This window comes from Ruditapes philippinarum, unplaced genomic scaffold (assembly GCF_026571515.1).
Source record: "Ruditapes philippinarum isolate M1 unplaced genomic scaffold, ASM2657151v2 ctg1739_1_1_1_1, whole genome shotgun sequence".
Lineage (NCBI taxonomy): Eukaryota > Metazoa > Mollusca > Bivalvia > Venerida > Veneridae > Ruditapes > Ruditapes philippinarum.
The window spans coordinates 104,782-131,192 of record NW_026853019.1 but is presented as its reverse complement, the minus strand read 5'-3'; the positions used below and the strand labels follow the sequence as shown (position 1 = coordinate 131,192).

The window sequence follows — 26,411 nt, the reverse complement described above, 5'->3', positions numbered from 1 at the left end:
AAAACATATCTCATGCTGTCTGAAGTAACCTCACGGTAAGAATTAAGTTATCAAGAAAAGAATACATATTAGAAACAAAGAATTAACAACGATATCTTGATGTACATTGCGACTAGAAGAAATTAAAGAAAATATTTTTTGAAAATCGGAATCAACAATGATCATTCAGTGTTCTAGATAATTATTTTTACTCAAGAGTCAATACTCTCTGTTTTTTAGACTTGAGAGTAAACTGCCAGTTTCTGGCCAAATGAAGGAGTAAATTTTACTCTCAGTTTTAAGAACTTGGGAGTCAATTTGCCGCATCTAAACTTATGAACCATACTGCAAACAAAATGTATCATTAGATCACTTGTATTTATTGGTATCATGTATTTACACTTCATACACATTTAGACATAATTTTTTTTAGTGTTCTTGACTTGTAAGGTGCAGTTAGCCTCCTTTTCCTTCTCTGCTTTGCCCTAACCCATCTCCTCACACTGCCTGCTGGCTTAAACAGGCTGAGTGTTGGGCCAATTAGTGACACAGTAAGGAGAGCCTCTAAGGATTCTTCTTTCAGGGCAGCTCTGAAAAACAGGATAAGAAATACATTATACCAAGTATTTTGATTTGTGCCAAATTAATCACATACCAATTTCTTTGTTTTAAAAGTTTCCACCTATTATACATATAAGATTGATTTTTTGATTAAAAATATCATCATGTTCAATAAATTATTGCCTGTTTTATAATGTGCCAATATTATATATTCTTAATTATGATATAATAATAAAATATAATTTTCATGTATTTTGTTATACATATACATTCACACAGTTTTAATTTAAAACAAACAGAAATGTACCTGTATTTACTTTTTAGTCTGTTTTGTGCACTAAATGTCCGCTCACATTCTACACTGGTGACTTCCATGCAGAGTCCAATTTCAGCCAGCTTTGCAAAGTTGGGATAGCTTGTTGACAGTGAACTCTGAATAATCTTTCTGCAAAATGCCTTTAGTGACAATGATTTATAACACCCAGTTACCATTGCTTTAATGCCTTGCCATTCAGTTTTCAGTTCATCACCATTAAGTAAGAGGTCAACAGTAGTTTCTATAACAACATCTTCAACTGTTTTTCTTTGTTACTTTATGTGTACCATACATTTGTGCTACATACTCTACAGCATTATCACATTCTGCACTATAAGAGGCAGGTTCCAGCAAGAGTCCTTAACTACATAAAACATTACAGTCAACTTTACTGATTCTTTTCTTAATATTTCTGGCTAAACTGTCAATGTAATCATTTTTCACAGCTTGAAATTCAGAATCAGAGTTACCTTTTTATAATATTTCAAACTTTCACCCTTATAAAATGGCTTTGGTTCTCCCTCATCATCTGACTGAGTTTTAAACTCGATGCTGTCTTTCATTTCATGTAAACCATTACCATCATGTTCTTTCATATATTCCGACTTTCCAACTGTTCCTTCGAGAAGTGATAAACATCTGAGAAGACAATGCTTTGGCGTTGTAACTCACATGATAGTACACCCAGTTCTGTGTGTATGTCCATCATTAATCCTATCAGTAATGCTGACTTGTATGTGGAAAAATATTTATGAAGTCCCTTTGCAGTTGGATTGTCACAAGCAAATGATGAAAGAGTTACTCACAAGGCACCATAACAATCATATACAGCTTCTACAGCTTTTTTAAGCCCTAACCATCTAATTGAATGAGGCTCCTTAATACTTATTTCAGGTTCATTAAGTATATCCTGCACAGCCTTAAGTTTATTAATCCGTAAAGTTGATGCAGACATGAAATGGTACAAAGTTTCAAACATCTGTTTAAATTTTTTCAAAGTTTCATTCTTCTTAATGGCATCACCTCTTGCCAGGTTCAATCTATGAGCAATGCAGTGGGTTTGTGTCATGTATGGAGAAAATTTGGCTTTCATTTGGACGCCTTTACCAGTCTTTTTTCCCATCATAACACTTGCCTCATCGGTAGCCAGAGAGACACACTTTGTTAAGTCTAACCCTAACGATAAAATAACACTATGCACTGCCCCTACAACAGTATATGCACCTCCATCACTGATTTCTGTACTTGCTAGAAAGGTTGTGACTGGTTGCCCATTCTTTACATATCTTACACAAATTGATAACCTTTTGCTTACCCTAATGTCAGTACTTTCATCAATGAGAATTGCATAAACGTTTGAAGAATTAATTTCACTAACAAGGTCCTTTGTAAACCCATCTGCAATGATATTTTGAATTTCAGAAACTGTTGTCCAGCTTAAGTTCTGATACTCTAGGTCAACACCATTTAGTCGCTGTAACTCTAGTATAGTATCTAATCTATTTAGGGGGGTTTCACTTTTCATAAGACAATATATGGTGCGGAAAAGAAATAAATCTTGTTTTGACAAATCACCAACATCATCTTCACTCTCTGACTCAGAAATTATACCAGATGATTTTTTTATTTCCACCCTTTCAGCATCAAGATGTTCTCTGCTGGTACAGTGCCTGTCAAAATAAAATAAAAGACTGATTTAGGATTTAAGCAAAATTGTAACCTATGTTTGGTGAAAGCTATAAAAATATTATGATCCATTGTATTTTTACATTACAGTCTGAAAAAAAGGTTTAAGGCATATTATAAGAACTTGAACCATTTTTATGTGAAATGAAGTAAATGTATACTGTATACATGCAAACAGTTGTGACCTACACTGAATTCTTTTAGCTTGTGGGCTAATAATCAACAATTTATTTACCAAATTATATGTTGAGATTACTGTTTTATTTTAAATTCAAATTACTGTAATTTATCTAACATATAAATGAAATTAAATAAGGTGTGAGGTATAACTTAGTTTCATTGTAATTTTTTCTTTAAAAATAGGAGCTAGGTACAAAATAAAATGTTGCAATTAACTAATTTTTTAACCGTTCAATGTTAGACTTTTGGATGTTGAGAACCCCTTCTGTGGCCCATTTTCCACCCATTTTGTGCTTACAACACAAGGCACATTTCAAACGCACTACATCTGTCGTATCTGACGTTACAGACAGCCAAGGGAAACCTTTACACCATGATTTGATCGTAGCGTCTAATGCTGTCGTATGAGTTTTTTTGCTCTTGCAAACAAAAGTCAAAATGTCTTCAATAATTGGCTGAATAACACACTGAGAAGACACTGGGCTTGTTACACAGTAGAATGTGTCGATTTTTCGTTGTTTGGGTTTTGAACAAGACATTTTCGATGTAAACGATTTGATAATTTGATAAAATTTGACAATATTTTTTCGTCTACTTCAATAACGTGACAGACGCTTGATTTATCTTATATACATCTATTACCGAGCGTCTCAGTGATACAATGTGATACAATGTCGACTGGTTTGCAATTATAAACCCAGCCTGAGAAAATAACACACCTTTATAGAACAGTACGCTAACCAGTCTGTCATTTTTATCGGTGTCAATGTAAACATTGCCTACGCCAAATTTGTTTCACTAAATGCGTAAACTGTGATTAGTATGCGTAGATATACGCCAAAATGATGACGAAGCTGGCGTATCCTGAGAATTTGCTTGCGTAAATGACGCCGATACGCACGCTATCTCTAATGCTGGATCATCATGCAAATATTTTCATTAGATAATTTGTATCAAACTGTTTGCTCTGTAAATCAATCGTTCTTTAATAAGAATGCCATGTTTTCTCTTGTAGTTGTGACAACAATTATTGTATCAACAGATGTATTGTTGCCATGATTGATGCTACATCTCATCAATCGTCTCTGTGTCAATTGTTGACAGCGAGATTATACTAATAACAAGAGTGATAAATAACTCGAACTACATTTGATTTAGGTCCCCAATAAAAAGACATTTCAACAACTAGTTAGTTTGCCTTGAAAATGGCAGTTATTTGCGTTGTTACCTTTTCACATTGAGATAAATAAATTTTAACTAGATACACGATACCTGTCACCGACCTCCCGCCATTCATTGTCACTTTGGTAAACTGCAACGGTACTGTATTAGTATAAAACAATAGTAATCATCAAAATATTTTCGTCAGGAACATGCCTTTGTTTCTTCTAATAATTATCATTACATTAGTTGGTCAATACTGATTGAATTATTTTGTCTTATACGCTTATAGTTTCATCCACAATCGAAATAAAATGAATTATGTAAAAGCTAAATATTTCATTTGATAATTGAAGTGCTTTGACAGAACAATCATTCTTGTTTAAATATTTATTTGACAAATGACTTCTCTTATAAGCCTGTAATTATAATCATAATAAATCACCCGATGCACACAAAGCCGGACCAGAAAAGGAACATGTATCGTTCATGTGTTTATTATGTATATTTTATTTAAATTAGTTATATGTTTCATAGGCATTATATTTTCCACACTTTCTTTGTATAATTAAAAAATAATTGTGACTGAAACTGGTTATTATAGTTATGAACTGATACAATATTAATTGAATTGATCAAATGTATTTTACAAGCTCATTTCAATTCTTAAAGAAAAAAAAAATAATTAAAGGAAAATAACAGAATTTTTATTGATGCACTTTAGCTTTTTGTTACATATTCTTTCAATCTACTTCACTAAATAATCACTGGTTTCTGTGAGAAGTTGATTATCTAAAAGATTTCCTTTAATATACAGTTATCTATATGTTGTCATAAAGTGTTGAAGTCAAACTAAAGATGCACTTTGCCTCATTCAATAAATAATTATTTCACACTATAATCAGATTTTTGCGTATCATTATCATATCATTTATGTAGCTAGCCGAGTGGCTCGTTTTCTTATGAATTATTATGAGTTTTTCCATATCAATGCAAAAGAATCTGAAACTGTCAAATTGAGTTATTTATTAGTCAACAAAACTTTATTGCACTAATGTTTTTGTCCGCTATACGCAGACAAAACATAAAATTTAATACAAACTTTATTTGTTTTAAATGTCAGCTTAATACCAGTATTTATTTGACATAAAAGGAGGAATCAAAATATTATTTAATTCTTTTTAAGAACGCCATAAATTATGTCTCGTCCACACATAGAAATTGCATTGTTTGATAACAAATGTTATACTGTTTATAATTATATACAATAAGAATATATATATATATATATATATATTATATATTCCTTCCTTTTACATAAATGATGATAGTAATGCTCATCGTCTGTCATGAGGATGAGATGCTTAACTGTTTTGCTGTTAGTTATTATGTCTCCCATTTTTTTCACTGATTACGATATCCATATAGATAATGTAAATGTCACGATATTAAGCAAAAGAAACAACAAAAGAAACATAAAATTACATAATCACCGTCAGTCATTTACGAGGCCCATTCCTGCATCTTATTCATTTAACTTGTTTATGTTGTGCAAAATTTGTTCTTCGTTTCTTTTGATAAATCATGATAAAATAAGGCTTTTATATACAATTATTGAAATAATACACAATCATGTTCATCAAATTGTCTATGCGATGAAAACTACTTTAAATTATTTGCTTAACGGAAAAACGGTCTAAAATATTTACAGGCTATCTTTTATCAGCAATTTAAATTGTGTATATGATTATATTTTATTGTATTATTTCAAGAATCAGGGAACAGTTCGCAAATGTCATTTTGTCTGAGATCGATTCTCTTCGCCTCCTTGATTCCAAGCCTTGAGCTTCGATTTATATTTATAATTACTGATGAATCTACTTCCTCAATAAATCTTTGAAGAAGATATTCGTGTATTTTATGGCTTTAGTAATTATATGTATCTGATAGACGGAAAACCAGAACAATTTGTTAAATATATAAATGTAATTATAACTTAAATTAAACACTCCCTGTCATCTTTCTACATTCACTGTTTTGTCTGTTTTAAATGACTTTTATATCTAATGAATGTCCTTGTCCTTTGTACCTTTGATTGTCCTTGTCCTTTATTGGTATTTATTGGACAGTCACGTATAACTGTTCATTCTTTATCTTTTATTGTATAATTTCTCCGTGCAAAATTAATATTGATCAATAAACCTCTGTTTTTACCTGTTGATAACAGTGCCTAATTGTTTTTCCTCTATATGTTTCAATAATGCTTGATACACAACGTGGTATAAACTTGGTGTTGTCGGTTGGTCTTAAATCAATGTAATCTTGAACGTCTCACGTCCGCCACAGATAATAGTGTGGCAAAACAAATTTTCAGTTAATATTTTTAGGATAATTATCAACACAGTATCCTTTCTTAACAAAATCATTTTGGTAATTGTTGTGATTAAGTAAATAAAAAACTGGCTGATTTAGTTTATTTATAGAATGACATTAGACACAATTGTTGGACAATTTTAACATGTTCCATCCTCTATACCATTTAGCAAAAATATTCATAGTAAAAATGCATCGTATAAATCATGGCAATGGGAAAATTCTTGTTTGTTTTTGTGAAGACGTATTTTTTTCTTTTGATTTTCTTCTTATTGTTCCTTTGCTTACAATTGGAATCGGGTTATAAAATGTCGAAAAGATATTTGTTTATCATAATAACGTTCCTTTGCTTATTTAATGTACTGTCAATATCAATTGAAGGACATTCAAGCACAAATGCTTTTCATTTTGAAGTATACTATGTACAGTTTTCTACCTAAATGAAAAAATTACTACAAAAAATTTTAAAAAACAAATAGTATTCATTATAAAAATTTTAAAAATCTTGTAAGAAAAAATTTTTGTTATTGAAAATAATTTTAAAATTTGCCCCAAAATTTAGAAATTACAAAAATCCAAAAATTAATTTACTGTAACCCTTTTCTTTTTTTTTGAGGGTTTTGCAATTAAGATTTTTAAAATAAATTTTTTAAAAAATTTTTATTTAGTTTTTTTTGTTTTTAAAATAAAATTTTTAAAGAATTATTAATTATATAAAATTTAACTGTTAAAGGGACACTTAATATAAAATGCCCCAAATTATTTCAAAAAAAAATGATACATATTAACGAAAAACCCTTTTTTTGCTTTAAAATATTTTTTTTCTTTTTTAAAAATTTAAATTTTAAATGTAATAATTAAATTGAAAAAATGTATTAGTGGGGATACGTAGTGGGGGAAACAGTGTTTTAATTTAAAATAAGATTTTAATTACGAAAAAAAATCTTTGGAAAAAAATTTTTGAGTAATTTTTTTTCTGAAGTATTTGGGTTTTCCCAATTATTTTTTAAAATTGTTTTAAATTTTTTGTTTTACTTTTTTTAAAGTTGTATTCTTTTTGTTTTTGTAATTTTTAAATTTTTTAATGCAAGCATGGAAAAAAACTCCAAGAATAAATTAGTTTTGTTTTGCAGTAACCCGAAAAAGATTTTTTCGTTCTTTTTTCTGATAAAGCAATTTTTCAACAAAAATGGGAAAACATATTCAGTTAGTTTTTTTTCCAGTTATAAAACTCCCAAATTAATAATATTTTTCTTAATCATATTACTATCTGTCATTTAGTATTTTTATGGTTTAAAGTAATTGTAGAGGGCAAAACCCAAATTTTTAAACAATCAAACATATATTAAAATATTGACCATTATAGGTATAGATGTTTTAAGTTTGTTTAATTATAAAATGAAAATTATTTTTTTTCTTTTCCCCTGTACTTTAGAAAGGTTTCAGGGAAACGAATGCTAGAAAAGTTGCATAATAGATCATTATCCCCAAAGATAAATCAATATGTGTTGAGAAATGCCTTTTAATATATATTATCTCGTAAAAAGCCCTTTATTATGTGACATGCATTTGGTAATGTTGGGTATAATATTTGGTTTATTAAACTTTTACATATTATAGGCATAAATTTTTAAAAAGTGTTTTTACATTGTTAAAAAAAAAACCAATATTATGTATAGGGTTAAAAATGTTTCGGGAAGTAATAAAATTATTGATAAGACTGGAGACAGTACGTATATCAACCGACAAATAATTTTTACTGTGGGGATTCCAATTTGCATAAAATCAGTAACATTGACAGTTAAGCTGCTACCTTACCACTTTCAAATGTTCAAGTCAGCATCTGATAGAGATTTTGCTACGACCAGATACTGATACAGCTCAAATTCTGGCTGCTGTCTTTCCAAGTAGTAGCATTTACTTTTACATTAGTAACCTTAATTAAGCCCGGTGATGTTGATTGAATAAAGGCATATACATGTAATGGCAATTATGCATTGGTGAATATCTAAACACCTAAAAGGTGTGGTAAACGGAAACGTTCTTGTTTCCTTCTTGTCGCAGACGGTATATACCGAAAATAAGCGGATAAATACGTTTATGTACGATAGTGTAGTGGACGGGAAAATGGGCGGAGCTTATTTTATCTCCTATCGAAAAACATGTAAAGCTTGATTATGGTGATCCGAATCATAATGGTTTGACAATGTAAAGCTAAGAAAGAAACTTCTGTTTTGTCGGCGTATACACGAACAATGAGTATTTCGCATGTTATGATGAACACTTGGTATTGCTACTATCAGAAAAACAGTTAATGTTTAATCGTTAACAAAATGTCTTTTGTTTAAATACATGTTTACAATGTTAAATCGGCAAACTCAATCCAAAAATGCAACATTGAAGTTTATATAACAAAAAATACAATGGTATTTTGTCCGTTAACAAACTGTTCAACTCAAATCAACAAGGCTGGATTTTTGGCAACAAATAGCCTCCATAATTTATTTTAGTCATTATGTCATTTGGTACACTGCCAAGCTTTATTTTATCTTAAAGGTCAATCCTTAAAAAATATCCAGCTTAATTGTGTAAACAAAATGTATGGGAGAAAAAAGTATTTCATCAGACTCGTGTTCTTGCTATAAAAGCAAACTTATGTTTTGTCAAATCTGATTAAATAAACAATTGAGACTCGTTACTTTTTCAGAATAAAAAAGATAGTTTTTCGCCTAATGTATTCTCTTCTTTTCTTGGTCGGTTTCATGTCGAATTAAATAAACACATCACGGAATGGTCTCGTATGACGTTTACAGAAAGGGTTTGATTATTTATAAATATGGTTTTATTTGATGGTATTACATGAATAATAGCTTTTGTTACGTCATCGGTCGAAACACGTTATTTAATAAACATGGTTTCAGTGGACATTTTGTTTAAATTAACATATTCATACGAGATACGTTGAAAAATATATTTCAACAACTTGAAGATTGTTGCTTATCATTTTGATAAACATGATTGAATGTTTGTTATAAAACGTTGTATATATGTACAATAATAAAGGGCGTTATTAATTTAAATACAAAATGTTTATGCAGGTATGGAGTATAAAATTTTGCAGAAGTAACAACAAAAATACCAATTTGATTTCAGTAAACACAATAAGTTGATTACTGGTAAAGAAACATAGATACATTTTAGAGCAATAATGACGCGTAATTAATTCACAATTCTGCAAAAGGAAACATGAAGATCCATTAAATAATGTGTGGGCATCCGCCGCCGAGATGTGATACTTCAAACCACTTGCCCCTCTCCGTTGTGGGTTCGAATCCTTCTTGGAACTTTGGATTTGTTTTCTTATAAAGAGGCTATCAAGCTAGCTTACGGAACGTCAGGTATTCTATGCCTGTGCCCGGTCGTGCCTGAAATAAAGCACGGTAGGGCATATAAGTTCATCCTCCACCAGTTAAGCTAGTAAGTCTCCATATGACATATTATGTGTTGGTGAGACGTAAAACCCAGGACATTACTTACGCACGAAGCATAATTGTGAAATTTGTTAAAATGCCTTTTTGTCTTGAAAAATGTTTATAAATAATAATAAAATGAATTTGTGATAAATTAAAGCGCTTCATCTACATGCATGGCTTCCTGATTAAAACATCAAAGGCTTCAACGACTTTCTAATCATTTAAAGCAATAGTTTTATTATAACATATGTGTTTATTAAAAGATGCTATTATTGGATACATTACATACACATCATTTGATTTATGTGCATAAAGGGATTTTCACGATATTGATTCACTAAGGTCTCAGAAGTTTTCATTCGCAATTAATCATTTTAAAGTATCCATGTGAATAATCACATAGATATATTTACTTAATTTGCTTTTATCATTTTTTGAATTGTGTATTCTTTAAGCAAGAGACAAACTGATATGTACTTTTTGCAAAAATTGTCAAGGTCCTGTGATAAGAAAACAATTCATTACCCTAATTAACAATAATTCACTAATAATATATTTATTATCACACGATTTTTAATGCTCTTTATATCATTCAAAATAAGCAATAAAACTGTCTGTGAAAATGTTTTAATCATTTATCTGCTTTACATTGTCCATTCATCAATCATAAATGTACGTCATATCTGTATTTTGTTATGAAACTCTCGGGGATGTTTTTGTTACAATATTTGTCAAATGATCAGTAAATAATCTAACTTAGAGACATTTTGCCAAATAAATAAATGTTTTGTTATTGCCTTACAAGACACATATGTAATGAAAGTAAATGTTACGCGTTACATATCATTTTACCGATTTTGAAATTTTGTTTCAAATACAACAGCTATTGTCGCAATGTTATTGACAATTTGACAGACATGTAGATTGATTTTATGTAAATCTTAGAGTACAGCATAGAATAAAACGAAAGACCGCTTCTCAATTATTGAAAACCGCCGAAGCATTTTTGCACGCATAGATAAAGGTTATGACTTTGGCATAGTTGCAAAATCAGCACGTTGTACTTAACAAATGATTGAAATGTATATGTATACGACCATCAACTTGGAGGTTTTAGCAATCATGCAAGTCTTGTTGTTGCAAATCAAGAAATTATTCATTCATTCAATCATTTATTCATTCATTCATTAATTCGTTCTTTCACATATTCAAATAACAGAACGAACAAGTCATATTTGTTTAAGCGAATTTAAATAGAAAAATGGTATTTATTACAGTTCATTCTAAATAGACAAATGCATGATCGTCAGCTTGCATACAACACACCCATATGAATGAAATTTTAATTAAATGTAGACTGTATTTTTCTTTTTATATCAAAAATACATCATAATGTACATCCATTCAAAATATTTGCATTAAAACAATTTAAAAGCACTTAGGGTTTTGCATAAAGCTTTAATTGTGAAACTTTCACTTGATGACGTAAATGATCGTTTGACCGTAATAGAAAGGCTCGTGTAAATGAATCGTTTTAAATATCTAACATTATTTGCATTGTACAAATGCATGATCAAAGCTCTTGGGATAACTTTGGAAAAGACAAAAACATTGTTGAAAGAAATGTTTGTTGATTGCTGATGATATCAGCACTGTTCATGATTGCAAAAAAAAAAACAGAAAAAAAACCCCAAAAAAAACAAAACAGATCATATATATCCCAGACATAGGAATACATTTGCCAATCTCTTTTTAACTCGCTTTATCATTTCCGTCATACTTGTAATATAATGTACTGGATACAAACTTATGCTGCGCTTCATACTGTGGAACCAGTTTTATAAGTTTGTTACAAACTTTGACGTTTATCTTTGAAACACAAACTACATTTTTTCTCTGCCACTAATTGTTATTTACAATATCACATTCTGAAGTTTTGAACTGTACATGATTTTTATATTTTTCAGACACTAAAATACATGTTCAAGCACACAAGGAAGCGCACCGATATACAGGGTTTATTAGAAAGGCCCAAATCATTTTATAGCATGGGTAAGACAAAATATTCCGAAAGAAGTAAAACATGGCTTTCGTGTTTTTTTTATCGTTTTTTTCCTTTGCCTTTTGTCTTTCGATTAGAAAGATAATTGATAGAATGTCACAATGATTGATGCTTTCTCTCATTCTTTACGTCATTAGCGAGATAAAGTTTGCAACATTCTAGGACAATGTAATATAAATAGGAATTTGTGTCATGAATAAAGTGATAAAAAAGACATTAGTTTTGGTGAAACAAAAATGCAAAAGAATATCCATCAATCGTTTTATCTTGTTAGTTTGAATATCACAACATGCATTATTTACAATTGAAAAGTAAATAACAAACTTTAGATAATATTATGCCAACCTAAGTAAAGTCATCATCATTACAAGACCTAAATATTTTAATATAATACTGTAGACAAAAATAAGATATTTACGAAAGAATAACAACAAGAGTTATCACCAAACATTCAGGATTCTTGAGGACAATATAACATTTGTAATACAAAGTCAATATTCACCTTGTATAGAAAAAGTTAATTCTCAAAATACATTCCTACGTTTGTCAGACATGTTTGAAAACAAGTTTTTAAATTCTTACTTTTTTATAATACTTTTATTAGTTGAAATAATAGTATGCTATTTTTTCACTGGCAGTTTGAGATTAGATAATTATGTTATTTTTTTCACAAATATTTTTGTAACTGACTTATACTCGTAACTGATTAGAATAATTACGAAAACGACATAAAAGGCGTCCGTACATAAAATTAAAAAATGTTATATTTTCGATCCTTGAAGACCGTTCGGGGCGACATTATTATTGCATGTGCATGTTACATGGTATTTTAGATCCTTATAATTATTTGACCTTTTGCAAATAAGTTGTTTCTAGTATTCCTACTTGAACAATGTGTAATCACCCTTAGGATATATTGCCTGCCTTTTAAACTTGCCTTTTGACGTCTTGTCTGTGATCTGCAAGTTTCTTAACCCCAGATTCCCTTTCAAAATTCCATTTTATTCAGTACTGTCTATTGTTTTCCGGTAAGAGCACACGCATTCCTTTCTTTCGAGTTAAAATTCAATAGTTCACTGTTTCCTTTCCTCTTTTTCTTTATTTGGAACATACATTGTCAATTAATCTATCACTGACACTTTTTTATTGTCTTCATATATAATGTCTGGAGCATGCCTTTTCAATTGAGACATTGCAAAAATATGTTCTAAAAGGGTCTCAATTTTACACATTGTTTTCCTAAAGCTTTATCTCGCCATTCTATTATAATATAATAAGAATGGGCATATCAGAGTAACATTAGAACACATTGCAAATTAAACAATGTTAAAAAATATATTCCATGATGAAATGATTATTTGCCTTCTAAATGTATATAATTTTGTGGTTGGCAGGGACAAACATTATATACTATATATACAACGAGCTTTGTGTTTATAAAGCGAATTCGTTTATTTTGTTATTATCTTTTAATTTAAGGTAATAAAATCATAAACATCTGTCCATTAGAATAAAAGTCGCCTTTTTGTGAGAAATGGAATATCCGTTTCACATATATAATTACAAAGTTATGTAAGTAACTGAGACGAATTTGATTAAATATCCCTAACAGCTTCGCATCGTCTAGCTGAGCTCTGAATAAGAAAACAAGAAAACAATCAGACTAATTACATTAAGGTCGGAGATTCATGTACCTGCGTATTCATAATAAATTTGAATGACACAGATATGTTAAAAGAACATCTTGATGTTAGGCAGCTCAATTACGAGTACTTCCACTTCTTGTTGGAAATGTAGATATTTACTGACAACCTGATAAAGAGAAACATCTTCTATAGCTCTTTTTAATCGATCAATATTGAATCATCCCTTCATTATCTTCTCTTCAACGACAATGTAACGTCAATGCCCCAGCAGCGCTTGGTATAAGATGTAACATAATGATGGATGACATCTCTTAATATTAACGTTATTAATGCGATAAATTCGTGACGATTAAAACAATAACATATAGCACGGAATTTACTTTACAGCTCGATATACCTAAAATTACTAAAAAGGCAAATTCAAACTCGCAACAACAAAATAAAAGATTAAATGGATACATTTACTAAATTGTCGATAGCAATGTTTCAGATTTCTTTTATTTGTACAATGTCCTTTTCAATTAGGGTTCTCATGTAAATTGATCATAGCCATTATGTTAACAAAAATATTGTTCAGTCTGGTACTCCAGAATGGATAACTTTGCGACTTTATCAAACGGTGGATGTACACAGTTAGATGTCAAATTACTTTTTATTCTAGTATTAAAATATATTTTAGTATTGAATTTATTTTTAGTAAAATGACAAATGCACTTAGTATGAGAATGGAGTAAATGTTTAAACCTAAAGTAGTTATCACGAAGAAAAACAAAACAGAATCTAGATAAGTAAAACAAGCACAGTCAAATGAAAAAAGATATTGATTAAAATTCTGCATCAAAGATAAAAATAATTCTTATAACTAGATATTGTTCTTGAATATGTCTTGAAAACTTGTATTTGAACAGACAATAAGGTATAACCATGAAATGATTTCATGCGATCATTATATTAAGTTGTTAGAGTAAATCAAACTGATTTCAAAGGACCATGAACACATATTTTTTTTGAAATTTATCAATATCGTTTCTACATTTATTGTTCATATCTAGATAAGGTGATATTGTATTGCTATAACTCATGTAATTAAACGCTAAAAAATATTTATAAATAAATGATTGCGAATCTTAAGTATATATTGTAGAATTCTTTGATAAAGGCAAATTTTAAGAACAAACAGTAACAAATCTTAAGAACAAACGGTTTCAAATTTTGCATAGAGTATAATGGCGGTATTGAAAATCATTTTGACACGTAATTTAAAAGTATTTATCAATGAGATTTTTTTATTTAATGTGAAATTACATTTAATTTACTAAATGATTCTTGCACAGCTGCAAAAAAGAATAAATAGTTACGGCATCGCCTTGAGCAAGAAACTTTATACTCATTGCTTAGTACTGGTTGGTTCGGATTCGAAAGTGTCTATAAACTTAAAGCTTCTTAAACAATCGATTTTAAATAAATTATGTATTAACCAAAAAAAATAAAGAATAAATAAATAAATAAAAAATAGCCCAATACCAACCACAACCCATTCATCACTGCATTTAAAAAGTAACTGTGTATTTTTTTAAAAAGTTTTCATAAAGATTATATTTCTAAAATAAACATTGGTGAACATTTAAAAGCAAGTTAAATTATCCAAATTAAACTAACCGGTTTGATATTATCGCTGAGAAAACATTTCTTTCTTCATTAAAATTGTCTGTAAAGAAGTGTTTCAGTTAACAAATATATGTCATTCCTTTTTATCAGGGAAAACTTATATTTAATTTACTTGCATTGTTTACAAGAGATACTCATGTTTTCCATTAACATTAAACACAAATATTCAAAAGGGACATTGAAACGTTTGACACATATATTATTCTCCTTTAAGCAAGACTTAAATAAATGGGACACCTTTTCCAGCATGACTGTGGCGTTTACAAGCACTCTTATCACAATACAAATTATTGCAACGGAGAAATGGAATTGAAATCAATATCTTATCCTTGAAAGCTTTTCCAGAAATTGTGTTTTCAGCTAATAACAATTTATCATTTCATAAATGCTTTACACTTCTGGAACCCTTTTTACACGTCTGTGATTTATAAGTGCGATAAAATCATTGAACAAATTGTATTTCACGAGTAAGTATGAACAAGTGATACTTTACATAATTATGTATTAAATTTTCATATCTTCGTGTTTTATGATATGTCACATTTTATCAACACTATGCATTAAGCGCCGGTCAAATATAACCCAAGCAGAAAATTTGGGAGTTATTACGTTCTATCTGTCCTAGCAATGACGATTCAATGAGATTGGCTTGCTTTGGTGGCAGAATAGCAGAGGATTTGTGCATATCGCAGTGCAAGGCCTTTAAGTTAGGATTTTACTATATGAATGTCCCTGCAGAGCAGCCCTTCACTAGATGACGTTTTTGAAACCCCCAAATTTGGAAGCTCCTGCAATTTCCCGGGGTTGGGACTTAAAACAATGTAAAACAAACTTCACGTAAAACAGTTTATTTTTCACTCAACCGTAGGAAAACAACAGAAACGTTCCTGATTCTAAAAGAAAGAAATGAAAAATAAAGATTGACTTTTATTCCCCTATTTCTTTTTTCTTTCTTTTTTTTTACTTTTTTTACTATCACCATATTTGAGTTATCGGTTCCTTTTTCACTTTTAAAGCATAATTGTTAATTGAATTAAACCGTAAATTAAGCAATGTTTTCATGTCTAAAATTTATACCTTGTATGAACTTTTACTAAGATAATGATGATGAGCATGTATATTTGAAATAAAGATATTAGTTATCCGTAGGAACTCAAGAACATGGTAGGAAGTTAATGATATTTATAGCTCAGTTTATATAATTAAATCCATACAGTTTATATAATTAAATCCAAATTTGTTTCCATTAATCTACCGGGTTTGAGTATATATAATTCAGAGATTTTCGTTTTTAAAAATATTAAAAATAATGATTATTAAGGACATAGTTTCTAGTAAACGTAACTACAACAGCATCAAATTATGCTCATGAATTTGCGCTTCTCAAATATGACAATAATGGTACATGAATAAACTAAACGAGCAAATCAATCAAAACTGTTCGCATGAAAAATTTACATGCATTGCTCAATGTAAGCAATACATGCTTGGATTAATAAACAGGTAATTAGTCTTTTTGTGCACAACGTTTCATAATGATTTACACCCTTCTTGAATAATAAAAATTCCATAAATCGTGTCGTTACTAAGCGCAGTAACAAAAGTTATGAAAGATTTCTAGGACGTTTGCAAAATCGGGCATAAATTTTTTAGCCGGTGCTTTACATTTCCAACTTTCCACAATAATTATGTAATAAAGTATGGCCAAGATTTTAAACAGAGGCGATGAAAAATGGACTATAATGTTTTTCTGACAAATAATACAATATTATAGGCAACCTTAACAATTAAAGTTTTATTAATCACTTTAAGTTCTCTTATTAAAGATAAAAATTACAATATTTGACGTGTGTTTCATCCGTATATGCAAAAATTTTCCGACGAAATCCGTAACGTTTTCAAAGTTGTCATAAGGGCTCTTGACAAATTATCATGAGAACACCATAATCCGTGCAAAAGTTCTTCACCTGTAAATTGTTACAGTTTAAATTAGTGACAAAATGTATATAACCTTGCAAATACGAGTAGTATTATCTAATGGTAAGTGAAAACCGAATACTGGTATTCGTAAACGTTATTGGTTAAAAAGCATTTTTAATGTAAATTTCCCCTTAGTACCAAATAATAACAAAACGATTCAATTAGGTTGTGCATCAGAACATTCTGAAACATGGCATCAAAATACGTATTTTTATGTAACTTTTATTATTTATGAATAAGTAAACAAAATTACCAAAACTACATTCACATTTTAAATTAGAAATTACATGTTGTTTTAGAAGATTTGAAACTTATATTGCCCTGTACTATCCCTGTGAATATTTTAATAGTTGACAAACGATATTTATATTTTGGTCATACTCGTTCTGTTGTTCAATACCGTTTGTTAACAATAGGTGATATAGAACATATTGCAAAAGATTATAAATACATTAATAGAACCGCAAGGTTCTGTCCATATTCTTGTGATGAAATTCAATTGATGCACTCTAGTTTGATGGTTTCGATGATTTTTTTTAAATGACGCAACCTATGAAAATGCTATATTATAACAGGAAAGTTTCATATTGTAAACATCAAATTGTTGTGTTTTTTTTTCTTCAAACTACTTTAATAAGCTTAACAATTGTATAAAGTACATCCTCTGTAAATTCTCCTTATTTGAGTCTTTCCCATTACCTAACGGACATAACTTCTAAATCGATTCTAAATCCAAATAAGAGGTTTTTGCATTATGCAGACTATGGTTTCTTTTGAAAGATTAGAAAATTGAATTTATATCTCAACATCTTTAAAATTTCACATAATCTTATTAGACGGCCATGGAAATTAATGAAATGCAGCGGCTTTTAGTGCATTTAATCGAGTTTTCACATTTTCTAGAGAAATACTGATGTGCATATAATTGGCAATGTTCTATTTTGCTTTATTATACGCTTAAAAACATGTTTTCTATTTGTTAATTAAACATTTTAACAAGATGACTAAAATATCTGGGCAACAGTTTAAAATTACAGGTACTACAAAATATGTTCTTATTTAAACATCTGCCTAGGACTACAATTTGCGAATCAACGAGTCGTAGTCTTCCTTACATCAAACCTTCATAACTAATGTCAGACGTAAATTGCACACCATGATCTTTACTCTTAAGTTTCTTGTAATATTGTTTTATATATTTCAGTTTTGCAATTGTCATGTTATTCTGAAATAAAAAGTGCATTGAATTGGAAGTCTTTAATAGCACACATTGTTAATATATGGGATTGTTATATGGTTTGGCAACCACATGCCTTCTTTAGCACAATCACTTCGATGGTCACGTTTTTGAGTTCCTACCAATCTTTCTACGATTTGTGACGTAACATGATGGTTGAAATGTTGTTGCATATTTTTCATAGTTTACATTGAACAAGGTATTGTGATTTATATTGTAGTTTGTATTTCTTCAATGCAATACCAATTTAAAAGCTTAAAAAATTTTTTTTATCTAACTCAAAAGCACCAGCACTCAAATTTATGAAAGCTAATAAGTTAAAATATAACAATAGCAAGGAAAACAAACAATGACAATGGGTAAGAAAGAAAGATGTATTTTGACAAAAGGGTTTCACAAACCTATGTTAATTTATAAAAACAATAATATAAAAGATAACTATGGAAGCGAAGAGATAAGTGCCTCATTATTTTTTTTAATTCGGCGTCATTTGCCAAACCAATAGTTTCGATAGTAAATATTTTGTCTTTAGCACAACATATTTAACATAATTGTGCAATATTAGCAAAACATTCTTGCTTTACCTCTTTATGTAAAGGCATCAAAATACACGTATCGAAAACTGGTTATTAATTATTTTATATGTTTATATTACTTCTGCATAATGTCAAAGTCTGCAAACTTTATATGGTGAGATGACATTAAGGTCAATAGTCCCCTTTCCACATTTTCATTGACATCGAGTCAATACAAGGTTACAAATAAAGTTTGACAAAGTAATGACATTTTAGTTATACCTTTGTTATATTTAAGTTGTTAAAAATATTCATATCTGATATGATAGAAACATAGAAACGGTTAAATCAAATTCAATTTGACATTAAAACATGCTGTATTATCAGTGCATACATTTTTACGAAAACATATTGTGTAATTGTTAGGTGTACAATTAGCTTCAGAATGCTATTATAAAAATCGTATTAAAGAATGGTTTTAACATTAAAAACACTTAAGAATAAATTTAACAGCTTCCTTATTTGCTGTCAACCAAGTTTTTCTTTACATAATAAAAAGGATTGCTCTGTGAGAACAAAAATAATGGATATGTTTCTTTTTTAGTATTCTACAACAATATGTAACTTAGAATACAACATATTCCTTTACAAATCTGAAGCAAACACACCCTAACAACATTTAAGTTAGCCCTTTTCAGAGTTTTTTTCTAAATAATTTCATGCGAACGATTTCTCATAATCTGTTATGTTATTTACGATAACTCCCAAATGATTACCTTGTGAGACAGTGCTACATCTTCCCATTACATTATAAGCAAAGATATCATATCGCGACTGCGTTGCTAGGGAAGAGGAATGATGTAAGGTAATTTTATAATATTGACATTTTATCAAATAAAATGTAGCAAACAATCCGCTCATATTTATAACAAGGGGGCCATCATGGCCCGTGGTCGCTCACTAGAAACAACTGCTTTTCATTGTCAATATTTTCTTACATTAAATTTGGGCATAGAATATCTTTAAACAATAATTTGAATAAATGCAATTACCTGGGGCATTTTAGCTCTAGCTTAAACGGAGCCAATCAAATAAATATGAGCAAATTTGATAAAAGACCAACTAAGAATGCTACTGACAAAGTTTGGTGATCATCCATCAATTATTTCAGTAGAAGATGATGTTCGAAGGTTCTTCTATTTTTAGCTTTAGCGGCCCCTAAAAGGGGCCAATCAAATTAATATGAGCAAAATTGATAAAAGAGTACCTAAGAATGCTAAAGAAAAAATTTGGTGATCATCTATAAAATTTATCTTTAGATGCCCCTAAAAGGTTCCAAAGAAATAAATATAAGTAAACCTGATAAAAGACTACCCAAGAAAGCTACAGACAAAGTTTGGTAATCATCCATAAAATATTTCTGTAGGAAATGATTTTCAAAGGTGTTTTTCTATTTCTAGCTTAAGTGGCCCCTAAAAGGGGCCAATCAAAATAGTATGAGCAAACTTGATACATGACTACCCAAGAATGCTACTGACAAAATTGGTGATGATCCATCCATTAGTTCTGTAATAGGAGATGTTTAAAGGTATTTCTATTCTTAACTTTAGCGCCCCCTAAAAGAGGCCTATCGAATTAATATGAGGAAAATTGATAAAAACACCCAAGAATGCTTCTGACAATGTTTGGGGATCATCCATCAATAAGTTTTGTAGAAGAAGATGTCTAAATATTTTTCTATTTTCAGCCCTTGAGACCCCTAAAAGGGGCTAATCAAATAAATATGAGCAAACTTGATAAAAGACTACCCAAGAATGCTACTAAGAAAGTTTGGTGATCATCCATCAATTAGTTCTGTAGAAATAGACGTTTAAAGGTATTTCTATTTTTAGCTTTTAAATTAGCTGTCCCTTAAAGGGGCCAATCAAATTAATATGAGCAAACTTGATAAAAGACTACCTAAGAATGCTACAGACAAAGTTTGGTGATCATCCATCGATCAGTTCTGTAGAAATAGACGTTTAAAGGTATTTTTATTTTTAGCTTAGGCGGCCCCTAAAAGGGGCCAATCAAATAAAAATGAGCAAACTTGATAAAATACTATTCAAAAATGCTACAGACAAAAGTTGGTCATCATCCATTAATTATTTCTGTTATAGAAGATGTTTAAAAGTTTTTTTCTATTTTTAACTCTGTTGACCTCTAAAAGGGGCCACTTGAAATGACATGAGCAAATTTATATGTGACTATCACAAGGATGCTACATACCGAATTTGAAGTAAATATGCCCAGCAGTTTCAGAGAAGAAGACGATTGTTGACGCATGGCGAAGCATCTCCCTTTGATACTAATAGCTCACCCTGAACCTTCGGTTCTGGTGAGCTAATAAACATATGACCGTTATTGTTATTATTTGTGCATTTCTAAGGTCGACCTTCTAAACTACTTTGTACAAGTGTTTTTGTTTCTTTCTTCACATAATCTGGAATGTTATTTCCCGATTTGATGGAGGATTATATTCCCAAATGATAACAATCTAAGATATTGGTGCATCTCAGCATTGTTCTATTAGTATGAGTTTAGATCATATATGTATATCACGTATAAGTTACTATGGAAATGTTATGATACAATCTAATGATAATAGCTACTCAGAATTGAGAGATGGCATTTAGATTGATCCAAAAGGATCTTTTGTAAATCAATACAATTTTGTCTCTTATTTTTAAATTTCACAATCGTTATTACTGTAAACGAATCAATTAAGTTATTTACCTGGAATAAATATATGGTTTTAAACAAATATTTTTGCATATATAAAACAACGACACGAAGCTTGGCGAAATCGTGTTTGATCATGCGTTAACAGAAGCTTCCTTTTCAATTATAATTTTACCTAAAATACAGTTGTATTTGTTATGTTGTGTCTCAAATGTACCACATTTTATTACACGTGCATGAGCCATTAACACTCGCCCTGAACACGCAAGTTGTCCAGTTTTATTAGAATATTCTATTCCGAAGCTATAACACTAGAGCTATAAAATATGGATTGTTGTATTGTTGTAAATGGTAAGGCATGTGTTGATATAAATTATGATCACAAGCAAAATAACTAATAAATGACAAACCTTGCAAAAAATATACCTAATGTTGTACAAACAGTTAGTCAATAACAGAAAAAAATATGTTACGATAATCTGCCTCATATATTATTATGCCTGTCAGAAAACATCATACATAATCTGCCTGTTTCTTTTGCTAGTAGATTGTTTATCTGACAAACTTCTTTAATAATGTACTAAGTAAATTAATAACATATAAACAACTTTATTGAAACGTCAAGTATGTCAAGTATATCTTGATTATGTTTTATGTAAACTTTTAAATAAAATGTTGAAAATTGTGCACCTCTTTAACATGGACAGGATTTTAATGCTTTTTCGTACGCAAATCATTTGTAGATTTTGACATAAATATCATTATATTAATTCATATACATTGTACCTATAAATTACAGCATCCTTATGTGAAATTACTGTTTTATTAAAAGTCTTTATGTCATTTTTTTTTGCTTATACTGCATGCTTTATTTTTGTTTCTAATATGAGTTTCGTCTGGATTTTTACAAGGAAGACAATTAGTTCGACCGAAAAGACGTTCTATTAAATGTTATATAGAAATTGTGTAAGACTTGGCTGCAGAAAAAATCGGTTTGCTTGTAACAAAGGCGTTAACGACATTGCTAAAATAGGACATTCATTGTTCACGGCTCAAAGCATAATTTCACTTACAAATTTGCATTTCTTTATCACAATGTATCAGCGTCTGACTTAAACAGATTATAGCATTCGGGTTAGAATAATGAAGTTCTTTTTTTTCATTTTGATTCATTAGCATCATATTTATAAAATATTTAGCTAATATCAAGCTGAACGACGAAGTTATATATTTGTTTCGGTGATGTATATCTTATAACAGGCATGTAAATAAAGGATTCTAGCAATAGAGATATCGTTGTTAAACATGCAACTGAATACAATATAGTTTCATAGAATATATCATCACATTTTAATCCTGTGTCTATGCTTATTTCTCTGTGCATGAGGGGAAAAAGTTTGCCGTTAAGAAACCAAATGATCGTAAAATTGTGTCATAGTTTAAAAAGAAATTATGTACATGGATATCAATAAGTAATATTTATATAAGTAATATATGCATTATATAAGTAATATAAGTTTTTCAAATCGAGAAATGATCACAAACAAAACAATTACACTTATGCATATTAATATTAGTTACTGGTACCTTTTCTACTTTAAAACAGAAAAAGGGAAATGTGTGATTGACAATTGGTTTATTAAGTACATAAAAAGCGTATCTTTTGTGGATTAAAAGAAAATATGTATTGTCTTGCAGGACAGTATACTTTAAAATTATTGTTTACCTGTTCTAAAACCAACATGCAATATTTTATCAACGTTGAACATTTGACCTTTAAAACATAATTTGTACTAAATAATGAATTAGATTCTCCCTTTAAGTTTCATATAGTTATATACATATTTAGAAATGAATTTACGTTATTGCCATTATCTGACAATGATTGCTGACTATAAATACATTTTTAGAAGTGACACACAATTTTAAGAAAAAAACCGCACTATTCAAATAATGATTAAATACCAAGAGGCATTGTTCAATACAAATAATACAAAAGGAGTATATTCAACTCATTTGATTTAAAAGCTAAACATTTCTTGACATTTGATATGAAAAGTCTTGTTTGTTAAGACCGAGTATTCAGATAGTGATTAATTTTTTTTATCGGCAATTAAAATCGACCTTTATAACCTTTTAAGCCATAACCTGTAAACTTCTGAATCCAACAAATAGTAAAACAATCCTATCGCTTCATGACTTTTCATATTTGATTTTATCAAAATCATACTAAAAATTTTCTTTTAAATTTTGTTTTTTATTGATCAAGCTCAGGGGAGAGGGAGATTTCGAATGAAGTTAGATTATTTACAATTTTTAAAAGCAACGTAGGTGCTATATGCATTGTAACACCGCAAAACGTCCGTACCGCAAAACGTACGTATATGGACGTTTTGGGGAGTATATCGTCCACATTTTTCTGACGTACATTTTGCGGCAAAAAGGCATGGTCCTGCCACATAACGTCCATATTTTAAAGTTTATATAATTTTCGTTAATTTTGACTAGTTATTATCAGGTGTTATTGTGTGCTTATTTTAGCTCACCTGAGTATGCGCCTGTCTGTCCGTCCGTCCGTCCAAAGTTAGCTTGTTACCACTCTAGCATCCACATACCCTAAGCAATATGTCCAGAGTTATCTGCCCTTGAATTATTATATCTGTTATATTTCATATTGTTACTACTCCAACGTTTTCATTTCTTTCTCAATCATGACATTTTTAACAGAATATCTATGACCATAAAATCTCAACAAAGTTAGATTATAGGCTAAATCTAACAAAAAAAAACAAAAAACAAACAAACAACTATATCTCTCTCTCCCTCCCTCTCTCTATCTCTCTATGACTTGGCGGCTGAAGCCTATATCCCCCTGAAAAAAGCTCTCTTGCTCAAATATGACTACGCTATCAAAAGCCCCCATCCATCCCCCGTAAAAATGAACGGTAGAACCAAACCTCCATAGTGAACAAGAACACAAAAAATAATTCCTAAATCTTGATGCAATTATATGAAAAGCTATTGTCAAAAGCAAAGCTTAATTTTAATATTTTTTTGTCATTTTTTTGTCATTCACTCAGTCCGATCCCCGGTTTGTCCGTCCGTATAGCTGTCCTTTTCTGTATGTCTATAAAATTACATTTATTTCAATATCATCGTTTTTATATGTCTGCTGCTGCTGCTGCTTGGTTCCATTCCATAAAAAAATCTATTCGAAAAACATCCTCGGCTTAAACATATATTTCTTTTTTTAATACAAAACGTCAGAATTATATAGGATCACAAAAATATTGCACTTTAATGTTTATTTCGTCAAATCTTTACCTGAAACAATATGAAAGTGACAGAACCAATAAAAGTAACGATTATAATGAATATATTTTTATACAGAAAATATGGACGATATGCGACGCAAAGACACACTCTCGCCGCAAAACGTACCAAGTACGATTTGCACCGCAAAACGTCCACATGTGTACGATATGCGACGCAAAACGTCCACACGCGTACGTTTTGTGGTACGGACGTTTTGCGGTGTTACAATGCATACATTTTGATACATTTATCTCAATGCTACAATCGCGTATTATTGTATTAGTGATGGATATATTATGCTGGCAGGTAACACATATTTTTTTTGAATATATAAGAATGTATGAATAAATAATACTTATAATTTGTTATTTGTTATTATTATGATAGTATTTCCAGTGATACCCTTTCAGTCTTGGAATATGTATATAATTGTTTTTTACTGACCCGTTAATTTTTTTATGTCAGATTATGCCAATTATGTTGTGATCACTTTGACATGAAGTGTGAAGTTACTTTAGAAAATGATTTACAAATATGTAATGATTGATTCTGATTTGGTTTCAAAGCACACAGACACAACTGAGGTCAAATGGCGCAAAAATAGCTAACCTGCTTGAACAAAGAGATGCATAGACTTCAGTAACTTGAACTCGGGGATAATGATAAACGGTGGGTGCAATTCTTATGCCCCTATCTTAAAGGCAATTCATTAGCTACAGGGGGTCTGGGTGTCTTTGTATTATTGTACATTAATATTTATCTTTCATATCTGTTTATAATAAGTTTTAACTTTTGGAAGCAATGACAAGATAATTAATACAGTTTTCATACAATGATCACATAAAGGCAAAACAAGATGTTTTTGAATATTTTATATCTCAAAATTAATGAATTGGCGTTGGCATGATACTGTTTTATTAAAACAGTACGTTTCCTTTACTGTAACAGTGAATGAACAATAAAATTAATATTTCTTTTAGATGAAAATGTTAGCAAGAAATTACAACATTATCTATTTATTATTCTAGTCATATCATAGTGGACACATTTTATACTATTTTTCGTTCATTATACGTTTTTGTTTAAATTTAAAGGTTTATTTCCAACTTTTTCAATATATATATAAATATATATATATATAAAACAAAAAACACAGTCCACAGTGGCGTAGCTTCCTATAGGCACTGTAGGCACGTGCCTACACTTTTTTCTCAGATATGGAAAAATTGAAAATGCCAAAAATGCAATAAAAAGTGAAGGGGTTGGTGTGGTTGAAGTGTTGGCCCTTTAGATATAGAAATGATAAGTCATCTATTTGAAAAAAGATGAATTCGAGTAAATTCGTTTTAACCTTCTTTCATATAAGCAAATGTACGTAGTAGTTTTGTTACGAACCGCAGTGCTAGCTAACAAAACTAAGAGGCAGATGACGTCACATCAAAGATTTTTAGCACTTAAATTCAAAATGTAAATAAAGCAAAAATGGCCGACCAGAATCCGCAATATCCGGATATCGGTAATGTTAGCTTTAATGCAAA

General features: G+C 30.0%; 1 protein-coding gene across 1 annotated transcript; it reads right to left on the bottom strand.

Moving 5' to 3' along the window:
* Window positions 1–382: 382 nt before the first annotated feature.
* LOC132731848 (zinc finger protein 862-like) lies at window positions 383–3,525 on the bottom strand. The gene is made up of 5 exons (XM_060718135.1): window positions 2,951–3,525; window positions 1,663–2,526; window positions 1,347–1,495; window positions 848–1,097; window positions 383–569 (listed from the first exon to the last, which is right to left on the bottom strand). The coding sequence occupies exons 1-5, from the start codon at window positions 3,259–3,261 to the stop codon at window positions 383–385; spliced, it is 1,761 nt and encodes a 586-aa protein (XP_060574118.1). The 5' UTR covers window positions 3,262–3,525.
* Between the last annotated feature and the right edge of the window lie 22,886 nt (window positions 3,526–26,411).